The sequence below is a fragment of the Balaenoptera borealis genome (genome assembly GCF_965194805.1).
Source record: "Balaenoptera borealis genome assembly, chromosome: 11".
Taxonomy (NCBI): domain Eukaryota; kingdom Metazoa; phylum Chordata; class Mammalia; order Artiodactyla; family Balaenopteridae; genus Balaenoptera; species Balaenoptera borealis.
Genome location: NC_138868.1, coordinates 72,930,318 through 72,953,869, shown reverse-complemented (window position 1 = coordinate 72,953,869; position 23,552 = coordinate 72,930,318). Strand labels below are relative to the sequence as shown.

The following is a 23,552-nucleotide window of genomic DNA, read 5'->3' as shown; positions in this document are numbered from 1 at the left end:
CAGGTAGGTCTGGTTCAATCTCCTACGGGGTCACTGCTCCTTCCCCCAGGTCCCGATGCGCACACTACTTTGTTTGTGCCATCCAAGAGTGGAGTCTCTGTTTCCCCCAGTCCTGTCGAAGTCCTGCAATCAAATCCCTCTAGCCTTCAAAGTCTGATTCTCTAGGAATTCCTCCCTCCATTGCCAGACCCCCAGGTTGGGAAGCCTGATGTGGAGCTCAGAACCTTCACTCCAGTGGGTGGACTTCTGTTCTATAAGTGTTCTCCAGTTTGTGAGTCACCCACCCAGCAGTTATGGGATTTGATTTTATTGTGATTGCATCCCTCCTACCGTCTCATTGCGGCTTCTCCTTTGTTTTTGGATGCGGGGTATCTTTTTTTTGAGTTCCAGTGTCTTCCTGTCGATGATTGTTCAGCAGTTAGTTGTGATTACAGTGCTCTCGCAAGAGGGAGTGAGCACACGTCCTTCTACTCCACCATCTTGAACCAATCTCAAACCAATGGATTTTTATGTAACAGAGTAAGAAGTTTATTGATGTGGTTTCAGATTCTGCATTCCAACAAACTTAAAAGCTACTACTTGTCAAGTCTTAATGTGGTATCTGTGAGGCTGGATTTTCTTCATGTTGTACAACAAACAGATTGAATACAGAAGTGGATATAAGAATCCAGTTCTCTTTAAGCCAGATATTTGCACAAACGTATAATGATGCTACTCTTCTTAGTAAATTTGTTTTGTTTTGTTTTGGAATCTGTAGTTTCAAAAAAATTCATTTGTGTTAAAATGTAATGGGTTTATTACTTCTATTTTTATTTTTAAATGAATTAATATTTAAATTTTTTCTTTGATTTAATTTCTAATATAATAATTATTGATAGATATCACTCACATTAACAAAAGCTTTTTGGGGTCAATAATTTTTAACAATATAAAGAGGTTCTGACATCAAAAAGTTTGTGAGCCATCTACTTACATGAGCATAGCAACTGGTTTTAATTCCAATTATAACGGGTTTTAAGTTTACCTGTATACATTAAAGCACAGTTTTGTAGTCCTCTGTTTATAGATTTAGGGATTGACAAAATAGAGATGAAGAGATGAAGTTCATGAGACAAATCCTATTTTCTATTCTAGGCAAAAATTAAAACACAATTTTTCCTTTCAAACTTCTGTTCTTTTCAATTGTATTGAAACTGAAGTTTAATATAATTCGATGTGAAACTGAACATACTTTAATTTGCTCAGTTGTGTTCCTGGTAGGCTGTGTGAAAGGTACTTTCTCAATTTAAATGAGAGCCTGAGTTCTTGTTATTTTTGACAACTCAGTGTATAAAGAAGTACTGGTTTTTCAAATGGCTAAATGCTTGTTTTGAAAATCTCTAGAAATCAATTGTATTTAATGTTTTTTTCCCTGATTACTCTAAGCTGAGCAAGTGACCTGTATTTTGTTAATCATTGTGTGTTGAAAAACCTGGAAACTGTCCTGTCATTCTGTTTCATTAGAATAACCTAGAGGCCTTTTGATTTTGTTACAACATGGGTGGTAGATACTAAATACAGATGTTTGACTTAAAACTGTACTTTTCCTTCATATACCAGGTAACTACATTCACAGCATATTTTTTGTTTCTCCAAAAGACTAGTAACTCTCAGCCATATACTTAGTAATATTAGAATGTTCTGTAACTGTAATTGTCTCTAATAGGAGTCTAAATTTCAAAAACTCCCAATTTTTATTCTTTTAATCTAATTAGAACATAATTTTAATAGGTAAAGCTTTCTAAAATTAAAAGCAAGTTTTACTATTACACATTACAGAATATTAAAAATTGTTTGAGGGAATTCCCTGGTGGTGCAGTGGTTAGGACTCTGCGCTTCCACTGCCAGGGGCCTGGGTTCGATCCCTGGTCTTGGTGAACTAAGATCCCACAAGCCTGCAGCGCAGCCAAAAATAAATAAATAAATAAAAATTGTTTGTATGGAAGTAAAGCACTTCTTAATACTTTTGTGGGACCTGGGGAGTGATCTTATAATTAGTGGTAGAAAAGTATATTGTCTGTATGTTAATAAGGAAGCATTGAGTTAGGTAGCTATTATGAAGTTGCATTATCTCAGGTACAAGGCATAGTTCTCTTCTCATTTTCTTGGCCTTAGCCCAACATTTTACAGCATGTTCAACAAGTATATTTTGTCATTCTGCATCTCTAAAGAAAGTGCTTAACACTTAAGAGCTTTTATGGGACCCTTGGTTGCTCAGGATCAGTGTCACAGCATGCAATATTATTACTGGTTTTTAAGAAAGTAGTACAAATTATAGGAAGTTGCAGGTCCTGCTTGTTTTAACAACATAAAAAGATAAACAAATGGAGAAAAGTGAATATTTGTCACATAGGGAGCCCAGAGGGTACAAGGAAGGTAGTGGATTGATGTCCAGGACTGTGGTTATTAGTTTAATTTATTGGTATTTCTCAATAAGAGTCCAGAGAACTGCCTCGAGTCCACAGGATGCTCTTCCCTGCTGAAGGAAGAGAAAAGGGATGGAAGAGCCTGTACCAGACTCCTGTCTCCTCAGTTCAATTCAACAAATGTATGAGCGTTTACTATTTTCATGTTGCTGTACTGTAATGCTATAGATACCATGTTAGAAATTGATCCTGCTCTTTTAGGAGCTTACTTATGGTCTGAAGGGAGTGATAAGATAATGATATATGTTAATAGCTACAAGAGAGAAACAAAATATAATTGTGAATCTTAAGAAGAATAGATTTAAATTACTAGAAGAGCTTGAGAGTTGGTGGGAGTGGAAGAAGACCAAAAGAGTTGGTATTTGAGCTGGGTCTTAGAGGAAGAATGGGTAGAATTTCAATAGAGATAAAAAAGGAGGGCAGAGCCTCAGGAAATGCTGGTTCAAATCTATCTAAATTCCACAGGACACAGAGAAGATCTGCCATGTTAGAAATACCAATTTTTAATTTACAAGTAAACCTAACTTAATTGATTTACGCTACTCTGTGGTATTACATGGAAAGTGGAAAACGAGGTGTATTCTTTGCTACTTGCCTCTGGATGGCACTGGACTTGAGCATGATTTTAAATTTACTTTCAGTTTAAAGGATTAGCTAATGGTGTAGTTTAAAGGCTATCCTAGGCCCATATTTGTTCTTCTTTGTAGGTTTGTGTCACTCTGTGGTTGTAGAGGGTACTTGTGGTCCTTTGTTTTTAGAAGTTTGCCATTTCATAGACAGGGTGTAAATATGAAAACTTACCTGCACTTTGAACAGGGTCACCCATGTGTTCTAATGAGTAAAATTTAAGGGATTTTGTTACTAGCCAAGGGGAAGCTCATTTAGAAACTCAAAGTTTAGAAACTTTGCTCTATGGATATTAATTTTTAATTCTTTTAGTGCTAGGATGAGGTCCATTCATCTTTGTGTACTTAATTGCATCTACTACAACAGCTACTGCTGATTTCTACTAGTAATAGTAGTACTCATGGCTACTGTTTCCAGAGTACTCAGTAGGTGAGTTTGTTTATCTTTAGGCCCACAAGTTAGTAAAACAAAATTTATCTAACTCTTCCTACCAAATGGCACACCGAGGTTTTTTGTTTTTGTAGTGAGAGTTGCTTAATTCATTTCCTGCAGCTCATTTTTTGAAAAGAGATGCTGTTATTCAAATGGCCATTATGTAAAACTTTCAAAAATGGACCTGAAGTTTACCTGACACCATACACCATACTAAAGTTGAAATACTCCAAGATGAACAAAGTACTGTCCCAACCCACTAGCACCTGACAGCTTAGTAGGGGGATGAGGAGGTAGGGAAATTGATAAATGCAGTACTTTTAGTGGAAATGTTTTGAGAGTTCAAGTTAAAAATCTTACTCAGTATGTGTTGTTGAAGAAGGCTGAAATTCATGTTATTAGTGACAAGATCTTTGCAGTGTTCCTCAAGTGACTATACCCAGTGGTGGAGCTGTTGCAGAAAGGGCTTGGTAGCCTTGGTTTTACTAGCTTGGTTAGAAGGGGAACTGAAATCTCAGGATCTTGGAGACAGGGTTCCCCACTTATGAAGGGGAATTTCAAGTGCTCTTAAGAGTGTCTGCAAATTTCTGCCACACCCTACATGTGGGGCTGGGCTCCTGGTGCTCTTGGGGTCCCTATACCACTCTAGCTCCAAGGAATAGAAGAGATGTTGTGTGATTTGCAAGATTCTTGCCCTTGATGCTATTGCTGTTTTCTGCTTACCAATCTTTTCTCACTAAATGACCTTAGATCTCAGTTAGTTATTATAATACATACCTTTATTATATTGAAGGTCAATACATATTTTAACCTAGAGTAGGAGAAGTCACAATTTTATTAAACAGTCTTTTAGGCCATTTTGGGATGGTGGGAAGTAATGTATATTCCAGGTAATGACAGACATTTAAATTTGAGTTTACTATAAAATTAAAAATCTATTACAATTAATCTAATTTAAAACCCGTCCTTTTCTCATTTAGGAATGGAGAGTTTTTAGAATATCTCTGTGTTCTTTTCCATTTGCCCTTTCCTTCTGAAATATGTAATATCATCAATTTCTATAAACCCAGTCATTATTCCTGAGATTGTCTGCTAAGGAATAAAAAGATGACATCAGCATTATTTCATAGCATAGAGCCACCTGCCCATCTCTGCCCTTTTTGCAGTGGTTTCTGCCAAAATGGAACATCTAAAAACAATAGAAGGAGAGTCAACAACTGTAATTTACTGTTTGTATTGATAATTGCAGTTAGCTTTCTTATAGTCACAATTAAAATTTGTATTTGGGACATGTGTTTTATACTTAAGATATTTTGTCATTACAGTATGTTAAAAAAATGTTGAAGCTATTAAATTATCTTCTAAGGATACCTTTAAAAATCTTCAAAAATTGAGGGATTAGTATGTTAAGTGGAGTCAAATTTCTGTTTTGCCAGAATTTTTTATATGTTGAACACATTTTTTTAACCTCTTAGTGTCTGTATGTAAAGTTAATTATACACATTACTCTCAATATTATTGTCTCCCATAGATATAAATTCATAAGCAGCTTTTACATTTTAATGGATAGAATTTGTATGTTTTTTGCTTTTCCATTTTTAATGAAATAAACTAAAGAAGAGAAATATAAAAATTAAATTGAATAATTTATTTTAAAGATATTTAATAGCTTAAAATGCAGCAATTAATTCTCCTTAGCAGTTGGCCTTTTAGGGGCAAGTAATTTGTTGATTACCTCTAAAGTCTCATAATTTTAAGAATTCCTAACATCCACGTAACTTTCTAGTGGGATTAATTTATATAAAGTGATCTAGTAAATTGCCTAGCAGTTAAGTGTCAAAATAAGCAATTTTCTAAATATAATTCATCTTTATCCTTTTAGTGTTTTGTTTTCCAGCACATAATTACTTAATAGGCATAATTTCACCTGATGAATTTCAAGCATAACTTCTTTCAGCTATAATAACACATCTGAAAAAAGAAACTTTCCTTATGTAGCATTCTTGAGATCACAACCCTTGTAAAATAATCTCTTAGGACACATGGAACTGATACCTAAAAAGTATCAGTTCTTATTTTATAACTAGTTTTTCTCTTGATTGAAATTGTAGGATTTTATGGAATAAAATGTATGCAAATACTGTGACTGCTGTCTAAGATATTTGAAGACAAATCACAATTAAATTTACTATTGTTTAAAATTTCTTAAATATTTTATACCCCCTTTTATTTTTAACATGCGTCAACATTTTAGAGAATTTCCTTTCTTCTTTTTAAGGTAGTGATTTGAAAGTTGTCATCAAATTAAGACTCTGAAGAATGGCCATCTGCCAACTTTTCTGCCATCGTGGTTAATTTGTTGGTTTTATTGGTTTTCCAGTCTTACTATCCAAATAATTTTTTTTATTTCTATGAAGTTACCTTAATACTTGTTTATTCTGCTTATGTTCATTCCTGAATTTTTAACCATTTTGTATCTTTGCATTATCCGAGTAGCTGAAATCAAGACTAATCAATGCTATGGAACAATGCTGTACCATAGAACTTTTGGCAATGATAGAAAAATCCAGCTTGGTACCCACTAGCTACATGTAGCTATTATACACTTTAAATGTGGCTACTGCAATCAAGACACTTAGTTTTTAACTTCTATTTAATGTTAATCAACTTAAATTTAAAGAGCCACATGTGACTAGTGGATACTGTAACGGACAGTACAGTTTTTAAAAAATCCAGGACTTGTTTTTTGGTTTTATTTTTTCACAGAAATGAAACAAGGTTTATGATTTCAAGGTCATTGTGTAAGACTCACTAGTATATGAGTATATGATCAAAGTCACATATTCCCCAGGATAAGATATTAGCTTTATACTTAAGAGGGGAAAACACGGCAATATTATTCCTCAAAATTAGTGTAGCTGTGGGTTATTTTCACTTCTAATATAGAACAACCCTGGAATTCTTCTATTAAGAGTAGCATCTGTTGAGAAAGTATATTACAGCTGTTCCAGTTTGGGGTGTTTTATTATGCTTTAGGGAAAATAGAAGAAAATTTTTAAAATGAGATATTATTTTGTCTTGTACTTTGTGTGTTTTTTTACACTTTTATCTGTTATCTCCTCAAAAGCAAGGGCCTGGAATTGACATGATTCTCAGCTGTGAGGGGAAAATATTTCTCAGCATGAGAGACACTCTTATGGTTGAGATGGAGCTGGGGAAAGGGTAACTGAAAGATTTTGTTGGGAAGAGGGAATTATCGGATTTAGCAGCTGTTTGAATGCAGATTCCTAGGATGAAGAGTCAAAGATAACTCTGTAAATCGGAGCCAGGGTTACTGGTGTTGTGTGGTGATTTGTAACTTATAAAGTGAGGAACAACCTGTTTAGGGTAGGAGATTAGTTTAAAACATGTTGAGTTTAAGGTTCCAAAATGCCCCAGCTGTTCGAAATGCCCCAAAGCCAGACAGAAGGGCAGAGCAGAGCTAGCTCTGAGCTCAATAGCAAAGATACAGCAGTCAGTCGCAGGGCTTGCTTGTTTTTCACATCACATGCCCTTCTCTCTCCCTTAATCTGCTCCACCCTCCTCCCCCCAATATAGTGAAGCTCAACAGTTCAGTAGAGTTTTGTTTGTATCAAGAAGATGGAAGCTATGGACGAGAACACTCACTTGAGAGAATGAACGTCAATGAAGGAAATGCAAGGAATGTCTAGGAAGAGTGTAGAAGTGTTCAAAGAAGTCAGCGGATTTGATGGCTCAGTGCTAGGAAAGCTGAGCTAGGGGAGAGTTGCCTAGCAAGAAGCAGATGTGAATTGTCCATGGAGGCGAGAAGGCCGGTGATTGCAGGGGTCGCATCTCAGCTGGGATCTGAAGAGTGTGGGCAGCTGTTGTTCAGTGGGTGTAACGTTTCAGTTATGCCAGATGACAAAGTCCTGGACATCTGTTTTCAGTACTGTACTGTGCACTTAGCTTGTTAGGAGGGTAGAGCTCATGTTATGTGTTTTTCTACCGTAATTTCTTAAAAGGGGAAAAAATAAAAAAAAAAAAGTCCTTGATATTTTTTGCAGACTGTAATATGTGCAGACATTGAGACAAAGATTCTCAGAACTGGCTGATTTTGGTTTTTTTTCTTTTCCTGAATTGTTTCTGTCTGGATTCACTCTCAATTCGGTTGAGAGGATTTCTGCAATTACATTAAGATGCTTGGTTATGGGATTCAGTAGGTGTGACCGTCAGACCAATAACTCTGCAGAGCAGTCATTTAACATTTCAAAAAGGCATTGAAATGCCTGAAGATGTGATTAAAAGAAAATCAGATGTAGTCTCGAGCAGCATTTCTGCGATGGTGGAACCTTCTGTGATGGAGATGCCTGCACAGGCCTGTACGGTAGGAGCCAGAGCCACATGTGGCTGCTGGGCACTTGAAATGTGACCAGCGTGATTAAGCCACTGGATTTTGAACTTTATTTAATTTTAATTAATTTAAATGTAGTCACATGTGGCTGATGGCTGCCATATAAGGCAACACAGGTCTGGAGACTTCAGAAAAGTGAATCAGGGCATGAATAAAGTAGGAACCCAGTTCTTGGGCATTTTGGATTTGAAATAAAAGCTGAGGAAAGGTATTACAAGATATTACAGGGGACCAGAACTCCAGCTTATGGTTGTAAAGGGAATCTTTTGGATATGGTGCTATCCTATTTCTTTTGTGTTTTATTTTATCAACTTTAAAAACATACAGAAATAGAAAGTAGGTGGGGAATAAACTTTCAGGAAAATGAGTTTTAAGTAGAATTCACAAGCTGCCTTGATCATTAAAAAAATTTTTTTTTCACCTTCATATAAATATACAAAACAGTCGGGCTTCCCTGGTGGCGCAGCGGTTGAGAGTCTGCCTGCCAATGCAGGGGACACGGGTTCGAGCCCTGGTCTGGGAAGATCCCACGTGCCGCGGAGCTACTAGGCCCGTGAGCCACAACTACTGAGCCTGCGCGTCCGGAGCCTGTGCTCCGCAACGAGAGAGGCCGCGACAGTGAGAGGTCCACGCACCGCGATGAAGAGTGGCCCCCGCTCGCCGCAACTAGAGAAAGCCCTCGCACAGAAACAAAGACCCAACACAGCTAAAAATAAATAAATAAATAAATTTATTTAAAATATATATATATACAAAACAGTCAACCGAGACAATAGTAGAGTCCTCACCAGAAAATATGCTTCTTTTACAGAAGCTGGAAGTCGGCTGATCCTTTCAATAGTGACTCCATTTTAAAAATATAACTGAAGAAGGATACATGCTGGTATAACTTTAAAATGTTAGTTTTCCCTTCTCTTCAGTGTATAAATAGCTCTCTTAGATGAGGCCACATCATCTCTCCCCTGGGCTATTGCACTAGCTTCCCAGCTGGGGTTTTGTTTTGTTTTGTTTTTTGTTTTAGGATGTTATTTTGTAGTTTTTTTGTTTTTTGTTTGTTTTTGTTTTTTTGTCTCTGGCCCAGGGACCACATCACTCCCAGAACTGTATTATTAAACACACAGATCTGATCACAACTCTGCTTAAGGAATTTTACCTCAAATATGTATACAATTAAAAGTTTCAAACACATTTTTGAAGGCTGTTTTTCACTTCTGAAGTTAGTGGGTTAAGAACATTTTCTCAGCTGATGAAAATAGAATTGGTAAAACATTTCCGTTAGCATATTGGTAGTATGCAACAAGAACTTTATAAAGATTTATAACCTAAACCCTAGTGAATCCACATCTGGGAATCTTCCTAAAGAAACCATCTTAAATACCACAAAATGTGCCCCCAAGTCTCTTTATACAAAGCTATTCATCATAGCATTATTTATAATAGTGAAAACTGTACATAACTTTAAGGGAAAATGACTAAGTAAATGATAATTAATAAAATGATGTCTTCCCATATCACTTTGTATATGCATCTGCTATGGGCTATATCATATGATACAGTTAATGCATTTTTGCCGGTCTACTCCTTTTTTGTGTCCCCACTGTGCCTAGCACATTGTGAATGCTCAGTGAATACTTGCTGAATAAATGAACAAATGAATGTTGACACAAATGAAATCGTGTCAGTTGCTTCTTATCAACTGGTTAAAATTAATAGATGTTATATTCTTTTAAGTGCAGTAGTGTGTAGTTCCATTTGTGATGAAACTGCATTTCAGATTTAATTCTCTGCTATTCCAGAAAATATTTTTGTAGACAAAATAACTATTTCAGACATTTAAAGGTAAATTCAGTTGATACATATATCAAGTAATGATTTTTATAAATAAATCATATTAGTAATAAATCATTCTTTCTCCAAAGTCCCTTTGTACACTTTTAGTTTATTTTTCTCTCCCTATATTTTCTCTGAATTTTATGTATTTTTTTATGCACCTAATAAAAGCTTCCACTTATCTCCCTATTGGTATTTTTCCCCTCAAACCTGTGATTTGTCCTCGCAATCAGTTGCTCTGACTGCTTTGTTTATTTGAAATGATCAACTGTCAAGGAAATTGCTTTTCACATACTAGCGCATTAGGCTATACTATATAGAGAGTATTAGAAATTTTATTTTCTATAATTTACTAAGGCTAGCAAAGGGAAGAAATCTGTTATTTTCTTTTAAATTATTTTTCCAGGTAAATCTAGATGATAGTTGATGCAGACAAGAAATACCAATATTAGAAATTCTAAATTATTCCTTTTTACATGGAATCCTCTAATGTACTTCACCAGTAGATAGAGATCTATTTGTCATCGCTTCACAAATATAACCTAGATGCCTACTTCTTTCTGAAACATTAGCAGTTTGAGATGATCATTATTTACTATATTTATTTCAGTAGAACCCTGAAATTGTTGAAGACTGTGTGCCAAGCTCCCGAGGGCAGGGACCATATCTGTTTTGCTCGACCTATGTCTTCAGTCTATCACAGTATCTGATTAGGTTCTCAAAGAATTGTTGAATGTCTGACTGCTTCCTGATGAAGTAAGGGATTTAAATAACTGTTTTGTGTTTGGTAGGCTCTTGGATTGTAAGGAACAAAAAAAATTCAGGTTACCTTGTGGAGAAAAAAGAGGGAGGGGGAAGGGAGAGAAAGAAGAGATGATTAGGCTTTACTTTCTCTTGTGAATCTGTAGAAACTCTAGTGGTGTTCCCATAGAGGCTGGTATCTGTTGATGCCACTCTGTTGCTGCTTCATTGTTTTCTCTTTGCCTCTGCCTCTGAGAGCTATTTTGTGTCTCTTCTCTGTCAGATTACATTACTTTCCTATAACTCTAGTACTCTAGAATCTTACTGGTCCAGCCAATTACCCTCAACTCTGTCTGGGTAGAACTTTTTTCATCAAGGCACTCGTGGGCTGCAGATCAGCTTCTGTGTTGATTGGTCTAGTTGGCTGTGGCCAGGACACAAGGTCATGTGAAATAGTTATTGCCATCCTCAGATAGGAACCACCTAGAGCTGCTTCCTCATTTTAGCAGTTTCCTGAGGAGGGCTTGGTGGCAAGCCTAATATTAACACTCCTTTCCAGCAGACATCTGTTCCCATGTTCTTCAGTTTCCCAGTCTTTATAATATTTATAACCATGGCATAGTCCCTATTTTTATGTAATGACTTTGGAGGGCTTCTATTTCAGAACCTTAGGCTGTCACTTTTATTATAGAAAATTAAGTGGCCATTCCTCCTGTCTCTTCTCCTGGTTAAAAAGGATTTCAAAGCCTGAGAGTTCTTCATCATGCCTACGGAGAAGGAAGTTAGTCCCTGATCGGATTTTCCTGACTTAGAGATAATTGTACTTGAATGGGGACACCAAAACAATTTAACAAAAAAATTAAAAACTTAAAAAAATAAACACTCAGACCTACCTCTGGCAATCTAGCAGTTGTTAGTACTAAATAGAATAGCAGTGGAACAATAAGCATTGCTATAGTCTCCATTTCTTAGATTAAATTAACCTCTGCTTCTCCAAGGTTTACCATTTTCCTACTTAAAGCTTCAAAACTTTATATTAAATATGCTTATTCCTATTTTATTCAGAAAGAAGAACACAAGTCAGATCATTGCTTTGGGTAGTTGTATGTAATCCTCTTAAAATTTAACCTTTCCTTTAGCTTTCAAATTGAGGTCTAACAGTGTACTAGTATACTATTAGATATGATTATTATGGAGGTTGATGGTTTCAGTCACGTCAAATATGGGCTAAAAAAATCTATGGTGCTGTAGAGTGTGACTGAGGGAAATGACATTTGGGGAGCCTACTGGGTACCCAGCACTGTGGTAAGAGCTTGTCTGTCCCATTATCTTGTTCATACAATGGCCATATGGGGTTTTTGTTGTTATTGTTTGTGTTTTGCAATGGGGGGGGAACCAAGACCTAACACTTACTCTGATTTTACATAATTCTATTTATTTATTCCATTTATTTTAGTACCTTAGCAGTCAATTTAACTTTTAACTTTTCATAGAAAGTCATCATTAATACGTAAAACTTTTCTTTTAAAAACAGGATAAAAGAATCAGAGTATCTCAACCCTTGACAAGAGGACCAAGTGCCTTTATTCCAGAGAAGGAAGTAAGTTGATCTGTCTTAATATACATAAAGTGTGATTTTAAAAAAAAGCTTAATTATGTCAAAGAATATCTCCATTTTTTTAATATGGAAGTAAACATGTGTTTTGCTCTTATTTCTTATTTATATGTCAGAAAACCACAGAGGTATTTTCTTTTCAACTTCACTTAAAAGACTGTGTGTGTAATAATCTGCCTTCTTATTTTGGAGTTAGGTAGTACTGCAAGGTTAGAATAATATAAATTTTACCATATTTGATTTCAAATATAACTTTTCTGAACAAAGCTGCTAACAATAACAAAACAATATTATTTTGAAGGTTTAAGGTTTTAAAATGGCTAGTGTTTCATGGTGATTGTAGATTACATAAATGTTAAGAAAAGACATTTTGAAATGAAAAAGTGCGTTTCCCAACTAAACCTGTTGAAGAAAACATGATATTATATCACTAGCAGTCAATCTTTTCATTTGGTTCTAAGTCTCTGGTGGGACAGAATGTCACAGAATCTCCACTCCAAGCTGCACTTTTGATGAGGGTGGGAAGTTAAGATGGTAAATGTTGAAAGAAAGGATGTAAAATGACACAAAGGAGATTATAATCAATACAAGATTTGTGTACCTATTTAATGGGTATATATCTCTATGAAAGATCACAGCAATGTTTAGGACCTGTAGATTCCTAGATGCCGCTAAGTTATACTTGGGCTAAGAAAAGTTTAAGGACCACTAAATGAGTTTTTCTCTGCTTCAAGGAGTTATTAATTCATATTAACTATGGTTATATATACTGATTTACTATTGGCTGCAAAGATATCATTTATCTTAAAGCACCAGCATTATTCCTTTATTGTTCAGAAATTAGTCAACACCTATCTATAGAGTACCTATTATGTTTCAGGCAACGCTTAAAAGAAGGGATGAGTAGAATTTGAATAATAATACATGCCAGGCCATTGCCAGAGTCAGCAATTCCATCATGTTCATTTGCCTTTTTAGTGACCTTACCATTTACATGAAACTCCAAAGTTAACAGTAATGTTTCAGGAGCTCAGTGACTGTGGCTGATCTAGGTGGTGACCATGCATTAGAGAAACTGCTGTGCTTGTCCTATTTCCCTCATAGAACACAGGGCTGCTCTTAGCGGAGTGATTGCCTCATATATATATAAAGACTTCCTGAAACACAGCCATTTACACAGTATGTATTTGAAGACAATCTGGTTTGCAGAAGCAGCTGCTGTTTTCAGGCTCTGTTGCATCATGTGAATCTATTAATGTATTTTAGGCATCAGTTAAACAGAAGAATCTGCTGCTGGAAAACAAAACAAAAACAACAAATATTCTGTCCCTAATTATATGTAGTTTATCTTGATCCTATCATATTTTTATCATCTTGGTTCCCTGTAGTTGACAAAATGGGAGGAAATGGGCAAATGGAAATATATTTGGTTTTATAATGATCCAAAGTGGAATTGCCTCTTTTTTACACCATTGTAATTAACATTTCCTCACAACTTACACTTTTTAAACATTACATTTCCTTTGGGATTAAATTTTCCTCAGTCAGTAGTGTCTTTGTATAATTTGTACTTATTTTCAGAAGAGACTGTGAAGCCAGCCCTGAAAAGTAAACAGAATTTCTTAAGAGCAGTGTGGATCTTTGGAAAGACCATGAGTCTGGACTTTAGATTAGATTTTAGACCAGTCTCTGCTATTAAATAGCTGTATGAGTTGAATTTAATCTTGAGTCTGTTTCCTTATCTAAAATAAGGGACACATTCTTCTTAGGTCTAGAACTCTAATTCTAAAATACCAATAAATAATGAACCAATCTGAGAAATACACATCTGATGTCCATTAATTCCCACAGAGCAGGGTCCTTCTAAGAGGTGCTAATACGCTCTTAACACCTTCGTAGCCAATTCTTGGTATCACGCCCGAGCTGTCACTGTTTATAAAGCTATATGTAAATAATCTATTTTTGAGAAAGCTCTTTTGATTCTCTCCAATGCAGCATGTTCATTGTAGTAATTTACCTTGTTTTTAGTAATTAATATGATAGGCTCAAAATAGGAATTCTAGTGTCCTTATTAATTTTTCAATTAACACTTTCCTACAAATTATCATATTTTTCTTTGTCCCTAAAAAGACTGCAGAAAGGTTTTTTTATGTTGAATAATGAAAACAAGCAAAGGATCAGTCTGAAAATACTTGTCTTCAGATATAGTGATTAATGATTAAGTATCTCCATAAGCTATTGAGATAAAATTGTAAATATATGTAATCAGATGCCAGTGCTTTTGCCTCCCCAATTTTGCCTTATGTGCCTGGCAAAGCAGATGGGAGCTTCTTTTCTCCAATTTCATAGCTGTGTGTATAATGTTTGATAATTTGACATTTGTTGTTTAATAAATTGTGGTCCCAGAGCCAAAAATGCATGGGCTTTCTTTTTCATTTCTGTTTCTAATATGAGCAACTACCTAATTTCAGTGTCTGTTCATATAAAAAGAACATTCATTGCTCCAGTCGTGGCATAAGGTATGTAAACCAAGGGTGTGTTTACAAAAATCATGCTATTGTTTTGTTTCTTGATTGGAAGGTTGCCCAAGCCAACACAGTGGATGAACGTACTAACTTTCTTGTGGAAGAATACTCTACATCCGGTCGCCTGGACAACATCACCCAGGTCATGAGTCTGCACACGCAGTACCTGGAGTCCTTCCTGAGGAGCCAGTTCTACATGCTGCGCATGGACGGCCCCCTTCCTCTACCGCACCGGCACTACATCGCCATCATGGTGCGCTGTGTTCACGTGACATCATCCTTACTTGGTCCCTCTCCCTCCTAGTATTATATGTGTGTGCACAGCTAAGTATAATTAGGTAGAAATAAGAACTGAAAAAGCCTGTGGGCTTTTGGATCCCAAGTCCATTGGATACATTTTGAATGCTTTAAGCCACTTAATGTACTGAATGTTTCTCATTTAATTATTAGTAAAGTCATTTTCCATGTTTAATCTCTTATGATTAAAGATGCTTGTAGGGTCCAAAGTAATATCTCTAGTAGCCCACAAGTTTTGTTTTTGCTCCTGAGAGCTTTCTTTTATTATTAATATATAAAACAGGTTGTTCGTGCCATTTTAGTCATTCTTTACAAGATGAACATCACTAATTTGGCTAAATAAGAGGAAAGTATTAGCCAGCACCAAAGGAGGCTCTGGATAAGAGAAGAATTCTTCAGTGAACTCTAATACTTCTAAGTTTAATACTTGGTACAAACTAGTTAGCTAGTTAATGTTTGGGGGGGTGGGGAGAATTATAAATTGGGATGATAGGTAGCAGGAGTAAGAAGGGTAGAAGCAGTGCTACAGTTGGACTGTTGCTGGAGAAAAGAAGAAGAAGACAAGATGCAAGTGCTATATATTTGGAGAGGTTAGTGGAACTGCTGAGCTGGCAGAGTGAGCAGAGCCAGCCAAGAGTTCGTTTTTATCCAGTTTAATTTGTTTATGCTCTCACTGAAGTCTTAAACAACAAAAAAGGGCTGCATCCTGTGTTTTGTTAAATGATGAACTTGACAAAGATTACTCAGCTTAAGGTTTTGATGACAGTGAGGCCAAAAGCCAACTTAGAATGGTCACCAATGAAGAGAGAAATAAGATGTAGAAAATAGAATAAAACAATACTGTTTAATTGAGAAGCAGCCCTGAGGAAATGAGAGGTGAAAAGGCTGTTTTGCATGGATTTACCAACTTATCAAGGCTGATTCTGGCTTGCAAATGAAACAAAGGTTCAGTGAGCTTCAGTTTCATCTCGATAGGAGGATGGGCACAGATAAGGCTGATTCACAGTTACCTCAAAGGGAGTACGAGAAATACTCAAATTACCATACATTCTGAATTGGTACAGTACAAGTTAATGAGATTTTGTTGTGTTTTAAGTAGAATACAGTTGATATCATTTACCATAATGAAATGAACATGTATTTCCTTAACATAAATAGAAAATGGGTTCTAGGTTGACCCGTACCACTTCTGGATGGGAAGTAATTGGCTTCCTGTGACATTTGCTTATATAAAGTATCAGCTTTATATATTGATTCAAGAATCTATGACAGCATTGTGATGAAAGTTTTAGGAAGAGGATTCTGTAAGAAAAGAATTATTAGCTATAAAAATTAACTCTATCTCAGTGATTGGCTTAGTAATAGTAGAATAAGACCATACCATGACTACTTTATCCACTAACTTTTTTCTTTGTGTTTTAGGCTGCAGCTAGACATCAGTGTTCTTACTTAATAAACATGCATGTGGATGAATTTTTAAAGACAGGAGGTATTGCTGAGTGGTTGAATGGTTTGGAATATGTACCACAAAGACTGAAAAATCTTAATGAAATAAACAAGCTGTTAGCACACCGACCCTGGCTGATCACAAAAGAGCACATTCAGGTACCGAGTGTTTCTTTTGGGGAAAAAAAATAGTTTACTAACGATTCTCACTAAGAGTTAATTTTTTAGTTAAGTATTTTACCTAAGACTTAATTTTAAATACTTGCATATTAGGAACTTGAAAAATAAAAAAATAGTGTATTAATATGTGTAGGAAAGATAAATTTAGAAAGTCAGTGGGTTTAATTTAAATGTAAATGAATATTTCTCTTCAAGTAATCAGTAATTAGCTTGTACTAGCGCTTTAGCGAGTAGCTATAAGAAAAGTTGATTCCTATTTTCAAGCAGTAGGTAGAACAAAGAAAATACACTAGCAGGATAAGATACCTGGGTTCTAGTCTCTTAACTCTGTTACCCACAAGTTTGTGACCTTTAGTAAGTTAACTTCTGTGGGCCTGGGTAGTTCACCCTTCTATAAAATGAGGGGCCTAGGTTAAATGAGTTCTAAACTCTTTTCTAGTTCTAACATTTCATAATTTTAAGATTTTGAAAAAATGGTTTTGCAAATAAAAATGATTTGCCAACTGGTGTGTGTATGCTTACATGCCTCTAGAAACTAGAACTTAGATAAAAAAAGAGAACTGTGATTGACTGGAGCATTTGCCCTTCAAAAGGAGTGTCTGTGAAAGGCCTCCGGGGTGAGGTTGTTGTATAATATGCTTAGCACTGTCCTTGGCACTTGTTCACTATTCAATAAGTAGGAGTCATCATCTAAATCATTATCAGTAGAAGCCTTAGGTATTTAAAATCCCTGCTTCTAATGCATAGAAATGTCCTTGGTTTGGTTTTGTTTGGTTTTGTTTTTTCCTCGTTTTGTTAGTTGTTTGCCCAGTTAAACCAAACTTAGCTTTTGTCAGTATGCGTACTCTCAGACTTTTATTATCTATTAGGGATTGTTTACAAAAATATGAACAAAGTTATAGCAATTTGAACATGTAAGGGAATGGAGATGTAGTTCTGGGCTACAATATAGCCCATGCTTCATGAACATCGCACTTTTCAAAAAGTTTGAAAAGCAGAGAACAATGTAGGTATACTCGGATTATATACTACTACTTATGAAAATAAAAGAAGATATGTAAAAGTTACATTAAAGTGGTAGAATATGATTGATTTTCCCTTTTTTTCCCCTGATCTTTTGGTAATATATTAAATTTGTATATAGTTAAATAATGGGGAGTAAGGCAAAAGCAGTTTTTTGGTTTTGGGTTTTAGCTGTGAAGTGAAACAAATGAAAGTTTTACATTTGTGGGGGTGTGGGGGGGGTGAAGGCACAGCAGGACATATCCCCACGCATCCACACGCGCTGAGAAAGAGACAGACAGACAGATAGACAGAGATGGATGGGAGAGGATCCCTGACGGATTAACAGCTGGAATTGGTATTGGAGGGATTACTACTTTTAATGGCTTCACTTATGATTCCATCATTCACCTGGAGGAGCCAGTAAAATAGCATATAAAAAAGTGCTTTGATATTCTTTATGTCCTTTCAAATGTGAGCTAGTATTCTACAGTTTCTCTCATCTGCTATAGGTTCTTCCTCCGTCAGAGAAGATAACTAAAAGTTAACTTACTGAGTAAATGTTTATGTGATTTTTAAGGTAGCGTCTCTACCTCAAAACCTTAAAATGAATGATTTTGCTAGAGAATCTTTAAAGTCCCTTCCCTACTTAAAGTAGCTTCAGTGTTCTTGGATTCTCTAAAATACCTTATTGAAATAGCATAATATGTAAAAGTGCTTTGGAAGCAGAAGTTGCATTGTATATATAAGGAATTTCAGAGAAGCCACGATGTACTTCTGCTGTTAGGTTTGATAGGTTTAATGTAACATTGTCTGAGCAAAGCTGTATCTTTAATATATGGAACATTTTTAAAGGGAATTTTAAGTATTATAAATGGACATGTGAAATTTTATAGATTTTCCATACTTTCTAAAATTGCTTTGTAGCATTCTATGATTTTCACTTTTACTCTGATTTGCTTTCTCATTTCAGAAACTTGTCAAAACTGGAGAAAATAATTGGTCTCTGCCCGAACTGGTACATGCTGTGGTCCTACTGGCACATTATCATGCTTTGGCAAGCTTTGTTTTTGGTAGTGGCATCAATCCAGAAAGAGATCCAGAAATCTCCAATGGATTCAGGCTAATATCAGTCAACAATTTCTGTGTGTGTGATCTCGCTAATGACAACAACATAGAGAATGCATCTCTAACAGGCAGCAACTTTGGGGTTAGTTTTCTTAACTGTTTTCTTTACTACTTTGCCTTTTAACTTGCTACGTTAAAAATATCTAGAGAATTTATCTGATTAAACAGGATATTATGTACTTGAAATATTTCATATAATTTTTATTACTGTAAAAATTTAACCTGTACCTGAAGTTCTGAATTGTCTTAAGGAAACTTTTAAAGCAAATAGATTACAAATCATATTACAAATCATAAGGCTGCCTCAATTTTCAAAACAAGTGATAATGTAATTTAACATATACCAAATTCTAGAATTCTAGATTAAATAAATCCATTCATATAACCTTTCTGTATTTATAGCTGAAGCAAAAACACTACACTTCTGAAAATGTTTGATTTTGTCATATGATTTTCTTTGGAGTTCCTGGAAAACCCACTTAGGAACTTAATAACTCTGCTAGTGCCACTATGCATAAGGTGACATTGGGAGATGGAGACACTGACTGGAACAACTTTTAATATTAATAACACCCAATATTATCTTCTCTGGCTCCAGATCGTCGATTCTCTAAGTGAGCTAGAGGCCTTAATGGAAAGAATGAAAAGGCTTCAAGAAGAAAGGGAAGATGAAGAGGCATCTCAGGAAGAAATGACCACTCGCTTTGAGAAGGAGAAGAAAGAAAGTCTTTTTGTGGTCTCTGGAGATACTTTTCATTCATTTCCTCATTCAGGTGCTTTTTTATTTCACTGTCTTTGCCTTTTAGTTGTTCTTAGAACCCTGACAGACCACCTTCAGTATTTTCCATATGGATATGTCGAAATGATTTTACTACCATGTTCCTTTCATTTAGTTCTCCTCTACCTGACCCTGATGCCATTGCTTCCCCTCTTATGTTGGTGTATCTTTGAATATATTTCAGATTCAGTTGAGAGGTACTTCAGTTTTGTAGTTCATATTCTATCCTGGATAAAATGTTTTTCAGAGCAGACCAGTTGCTTATAAGGTTAGATAGGAATATTTAATCCATCCTACTTTTGTAATTTTTTTTAATAAGTATAATTCTGTTTCGACAGATGTCATTTGTAAGAAATATCTCTGCCTTTTTTGTGGGTGGGGAGTTATGTGGGAGGATTGTTCTCACACTGCCACTTTTTTCCAGATTAGTTCTAAAATTACACTGCACTTGCATTTGCATTTCTTTGGAGAAACCTTTGGAATTTTATAAGAATATATTATTTAGGTCATTTTCTTAGGTTGAATTTGGAGGAATTCATTCTGTATTAAAAGCTAGGCTTCTTTGCTCTAGTCTTAAAAACACATTTTTTTCCTAATACCCTGAGAGACTTTGAAATAGGAGGGAAACTTTCCAATTATGACTAAAAAAGATATTGAACACCACATAGTAAATGTTATTAAAATAGCATAGACTCAATAGACTTTGAAAGCTTAAACCCTTCAAAGTCATCAATCTACATAACATTTATTTTTAGAGTTCCCTTGGTTTAAAAGAGGGCTTCAAAATGACTAGTCATAAAGCTAGTCAGTCTCATAAATCCTGAAGGTAATTGATTTGGCCATGACTTGTTTGTTAAATATGGCGTTGACCAATAGCTCTCAGAAGTTTTACCAGGAAGAACAAGAACCCCTTTTATCATTTCCCCGATGATTTTTTTTTATGAAAGATTTTATCTACCAAATTGAGTATATTTAGTAATAATTTCTCAGAGCTTCTAACCAGCAGGAAATGCCAAATATAAAGAAGCTTATTGTTTTGGTTATTGATTTACTATTCATACTACAAACATTTATTGTACCCTATGTAATCTCAGCAGGGTGGTAGGTACTAAGGTTTCCAGGCTAAATAAGGCATGATTCCTGCCCTCTGGGGGGCTCTCCTTGCTAGTGGGAGAGAAAGAAATAATTACAATACATGGCAGAATGTGAAGGGTATATGGACCCAGTCGTGGTGGGGGAGGAGTGTGGACAGAAGGGGTCCTAGAGGAGGACTTCCTCCAGCTGCTTGGCTCGAAGCTAAATCTTAGAGACTGGAGTGCAAGGGAGTCTGACGGTGGCTGGGGGATGGGGAGTTGGTGGTGAACAGCATACCTGCCTGAGCCACGGCACGGTGGTAAGGAAACAGGATGGTAGGTGCAGAAGCAAGTGGTTCTGCATTAGGACGTAACTCACGAGATAGGTAATGTGAGGAGGAAGCTGATTAGGTAGGCAGAAGCCTTATCATGATGACCTTTCTAACCTTACAGAGCACGTAACCTGCCCTATTTTGGACATGTTGAGTTGCAATGTCTCTAAAGCTTCCAGTCTGGATACATCTAGTACAGTGCTTCTCAAACTTTAATGTGCAATTGAGTCACTGAGGAATCTTGTTGAAATGCAGATTTGTATTTGGTCCATCTGGGCCAGGACCTGAGAAGCCTCATTTCTATCACGTCTCTAAGTGATGCCTGTGCTGCTGGTCAGCAAACCACACTTGGAGCAGCAAGCGTTGAGCAGGAGAGGGTTTTAAGCTCAAGATAAAGTTTTGGAAGTTATCAGCATATATGTGGGAGTTAAAATCAAAAGGGTTATTTATAAAAATCATCCAGGGAAAACAAATGGGACAAAGGAAAGTAATGAGCCTTCTAGGTAAACCAATATTTTAAAATGTAATTGTATTAAGGTTAGTAATATCTATTCGCTTTTAGACATTAATTTTTGTGTGTATGTATGAAAAATTTTAATATACATCTCTTTATAACTGAAAGAGTAAGTAGGCAAAAATCCAGAGAGTATTTAACTTATTTAGCACACTTTAGCTACTTGACATGTATAAAACACTATATCCCAAACTGTAACATATACCATTTTTTCAAGTGCACATAGAAAATTTCCCAATGTCAACCATATACGGTTAATAAAACAAATATCAACAAATTTTGAGATTAAAATTTCATGGATCATAACTTTTGACTATAATGGAAGTAAGCTAGAAATCAGTAACAAAAATAACTGGAAACTTCTCAAGTGTTTAGAAATTAAGCAGTATACTTCTAAATAGCACAGAGTGAAAGAAAAAGTTACAATGGTTAGAAAATACTTGGAGCTGAATAGCGGTGAAACATGGCATAGACATTAATTTTTTAAAGCTTCTCTAAGACCATTAGAGCTTAAAGGACATATAAATGTTTTATTTCTTTTAGGTTTTTTTTTTTAGTACTGAAAATATATTTTAGAATCCCAGTCTTTACTTTCTTGGACCCTTGAGCAAGGACTTCTAGCTTCTATAGTGAATTTTGACCAGCAAGTCTTAGACCCTAGCCGAAAATTATGTTCTGATTTTAACAGAAAAGGCTGCATCATTTATAAATTATTCAAGGAAAAATTGTTTCATTATTAACTCTTCACCATTCCCAGTACTAAATTTGCTGGTCACACAAAGATAATAGAAAAATGACTCAGTATGTGGCTAATTGAGTTATTTTTATAGACTTACTACGTTTTAAAATGGAAATAGAAATTAATTTTTCCCTATAACAAGTTTCTTGGTTTGATCAGTGTGATAAAAGCATTTCAGATTCCATGCAGAGATTCTAAGAATAGTTTTTCAAACCTCTTGGAGAAAATAAATGTTTAAAGTGTTCTACAAGGGGAGAATTCGGTAGCTTGATAACAGAGTTAACTAGCTTTTATTGTTATTTTTTTTTTCCAAGTTCGAATGGTGTTCCATTACTGTAACATAGTATTTTCTGTAGTATATTAGTAGCCACATCTTAGGAGCAGAAGAATGCAGATAATATGTAAAATAATATTTTGAGTCCAGAGTTTGAAATATTTGTTTAGATAGAATTAAGATTAGAGTTTTAGATTTGTCGATCAGACACATTTTTTTTTTTTAATTTAAGTTCTTAAGGTAAATTTAGGAAAAAAATATTTGTAGTTTGAGAGAACTTTGTACATTTCCTTCTATGGACAAAATTGTCTAGAAAACAGATCTTGACTGACTCCTAATTTGAAAATGAATAGATGGATATTATTTGTAGGATAAATTCTATCATGTTTGGTTTTACTCTTTATTGTTTATTTTAAAATGTTTAAAGTTCCTATGACAACTTAGAAATATATATGAGCAAAACAAAAGCTAAGAGCAAAGTCAAAGGAGCCAGCTGTGTAATAGTCAACCCCAGGATCGATGTCTGCCAAATGAGACCACCTGGTTGTACAGTAGGGGGGGGCAGATCACTTCAAGAGAGGAACTATTTTATAGAACTTATTTATCACTCACTGGTCTTGGTTTAACCCACAAGACTCCTAGTTTTCATAGCAACCTCAGTGATTGCTACTACATTTTACATTTTTGGCTTCATTTATATTTATTATGTGATGGACTGAATTAAGGAAAGCATAACCTCGTCCATACATGTTAAGAGATAATGCATTGAAAACACCATTTTTTAAGTGTTCCTATTTATCTGAACAGAGGCTGGAGCACAAGGAGACAGGGCAGTGGTTGTGGGGTTGGGTGGGAAGAAGCCTGAGCTTTCTCTTCGGAGAACTGCAAGTCACCTAAAAGCTTCAGATCAGTTTAAGTAGTTTAATGTTTACAAGTTTCCCACATCATCTTAAACTAACCCACACTGTATTCGTTTCTGACACTCAGTACTGATAATGGTATTAGTAACTTACAGTTAGTTTTATTTCTTAAGTATATATTTATTTTCATATTATTTCTTAAGTATATTTCTTAAGTATATATTTCTTAAGTATATATTTATTTCTTAAGTATATATTTCTTTTCATATTAATGAAACAATGA

The 23,552-nt window shown here is 35.4% G+C and overlaps 1 protein-coding gene across 2 annotated transcripts in view; it reads left to right on the top strand.

The window, feature by feature from the left end:
* The window catches only part of SESN3 (sestrin 3), a 73,673-nt gene that overhangs the window by 35,114 nt on the left and 15,007 nt on the right, over positions 1–23,552 (top strand). For both annotated transcript variants that reach the window (XM_082339970.1, XM_082339969.1), the window contains 5 exons: positions 12,041–12,106; positions 14,702–14,899; positions 16,366–16,548; positions 18,545–18,781; positions 19,298–19,472. In XM_082339970.1, the coding sequence (XP_082196096.1) occupies positions 12,041–12,106; positions 14,702–14,899; positions 16,366–16,548; positions 18,545–18,781; positions 19,298–19,472 (859 nt within the window). The remainder of the gene's footprint in view (positions 1–12,040; positions 12,107–14,701; positions 14,900–16,365; positions 16,549–18,544; positions 18,782–19,297; positions 19,473–23,552) is intronic.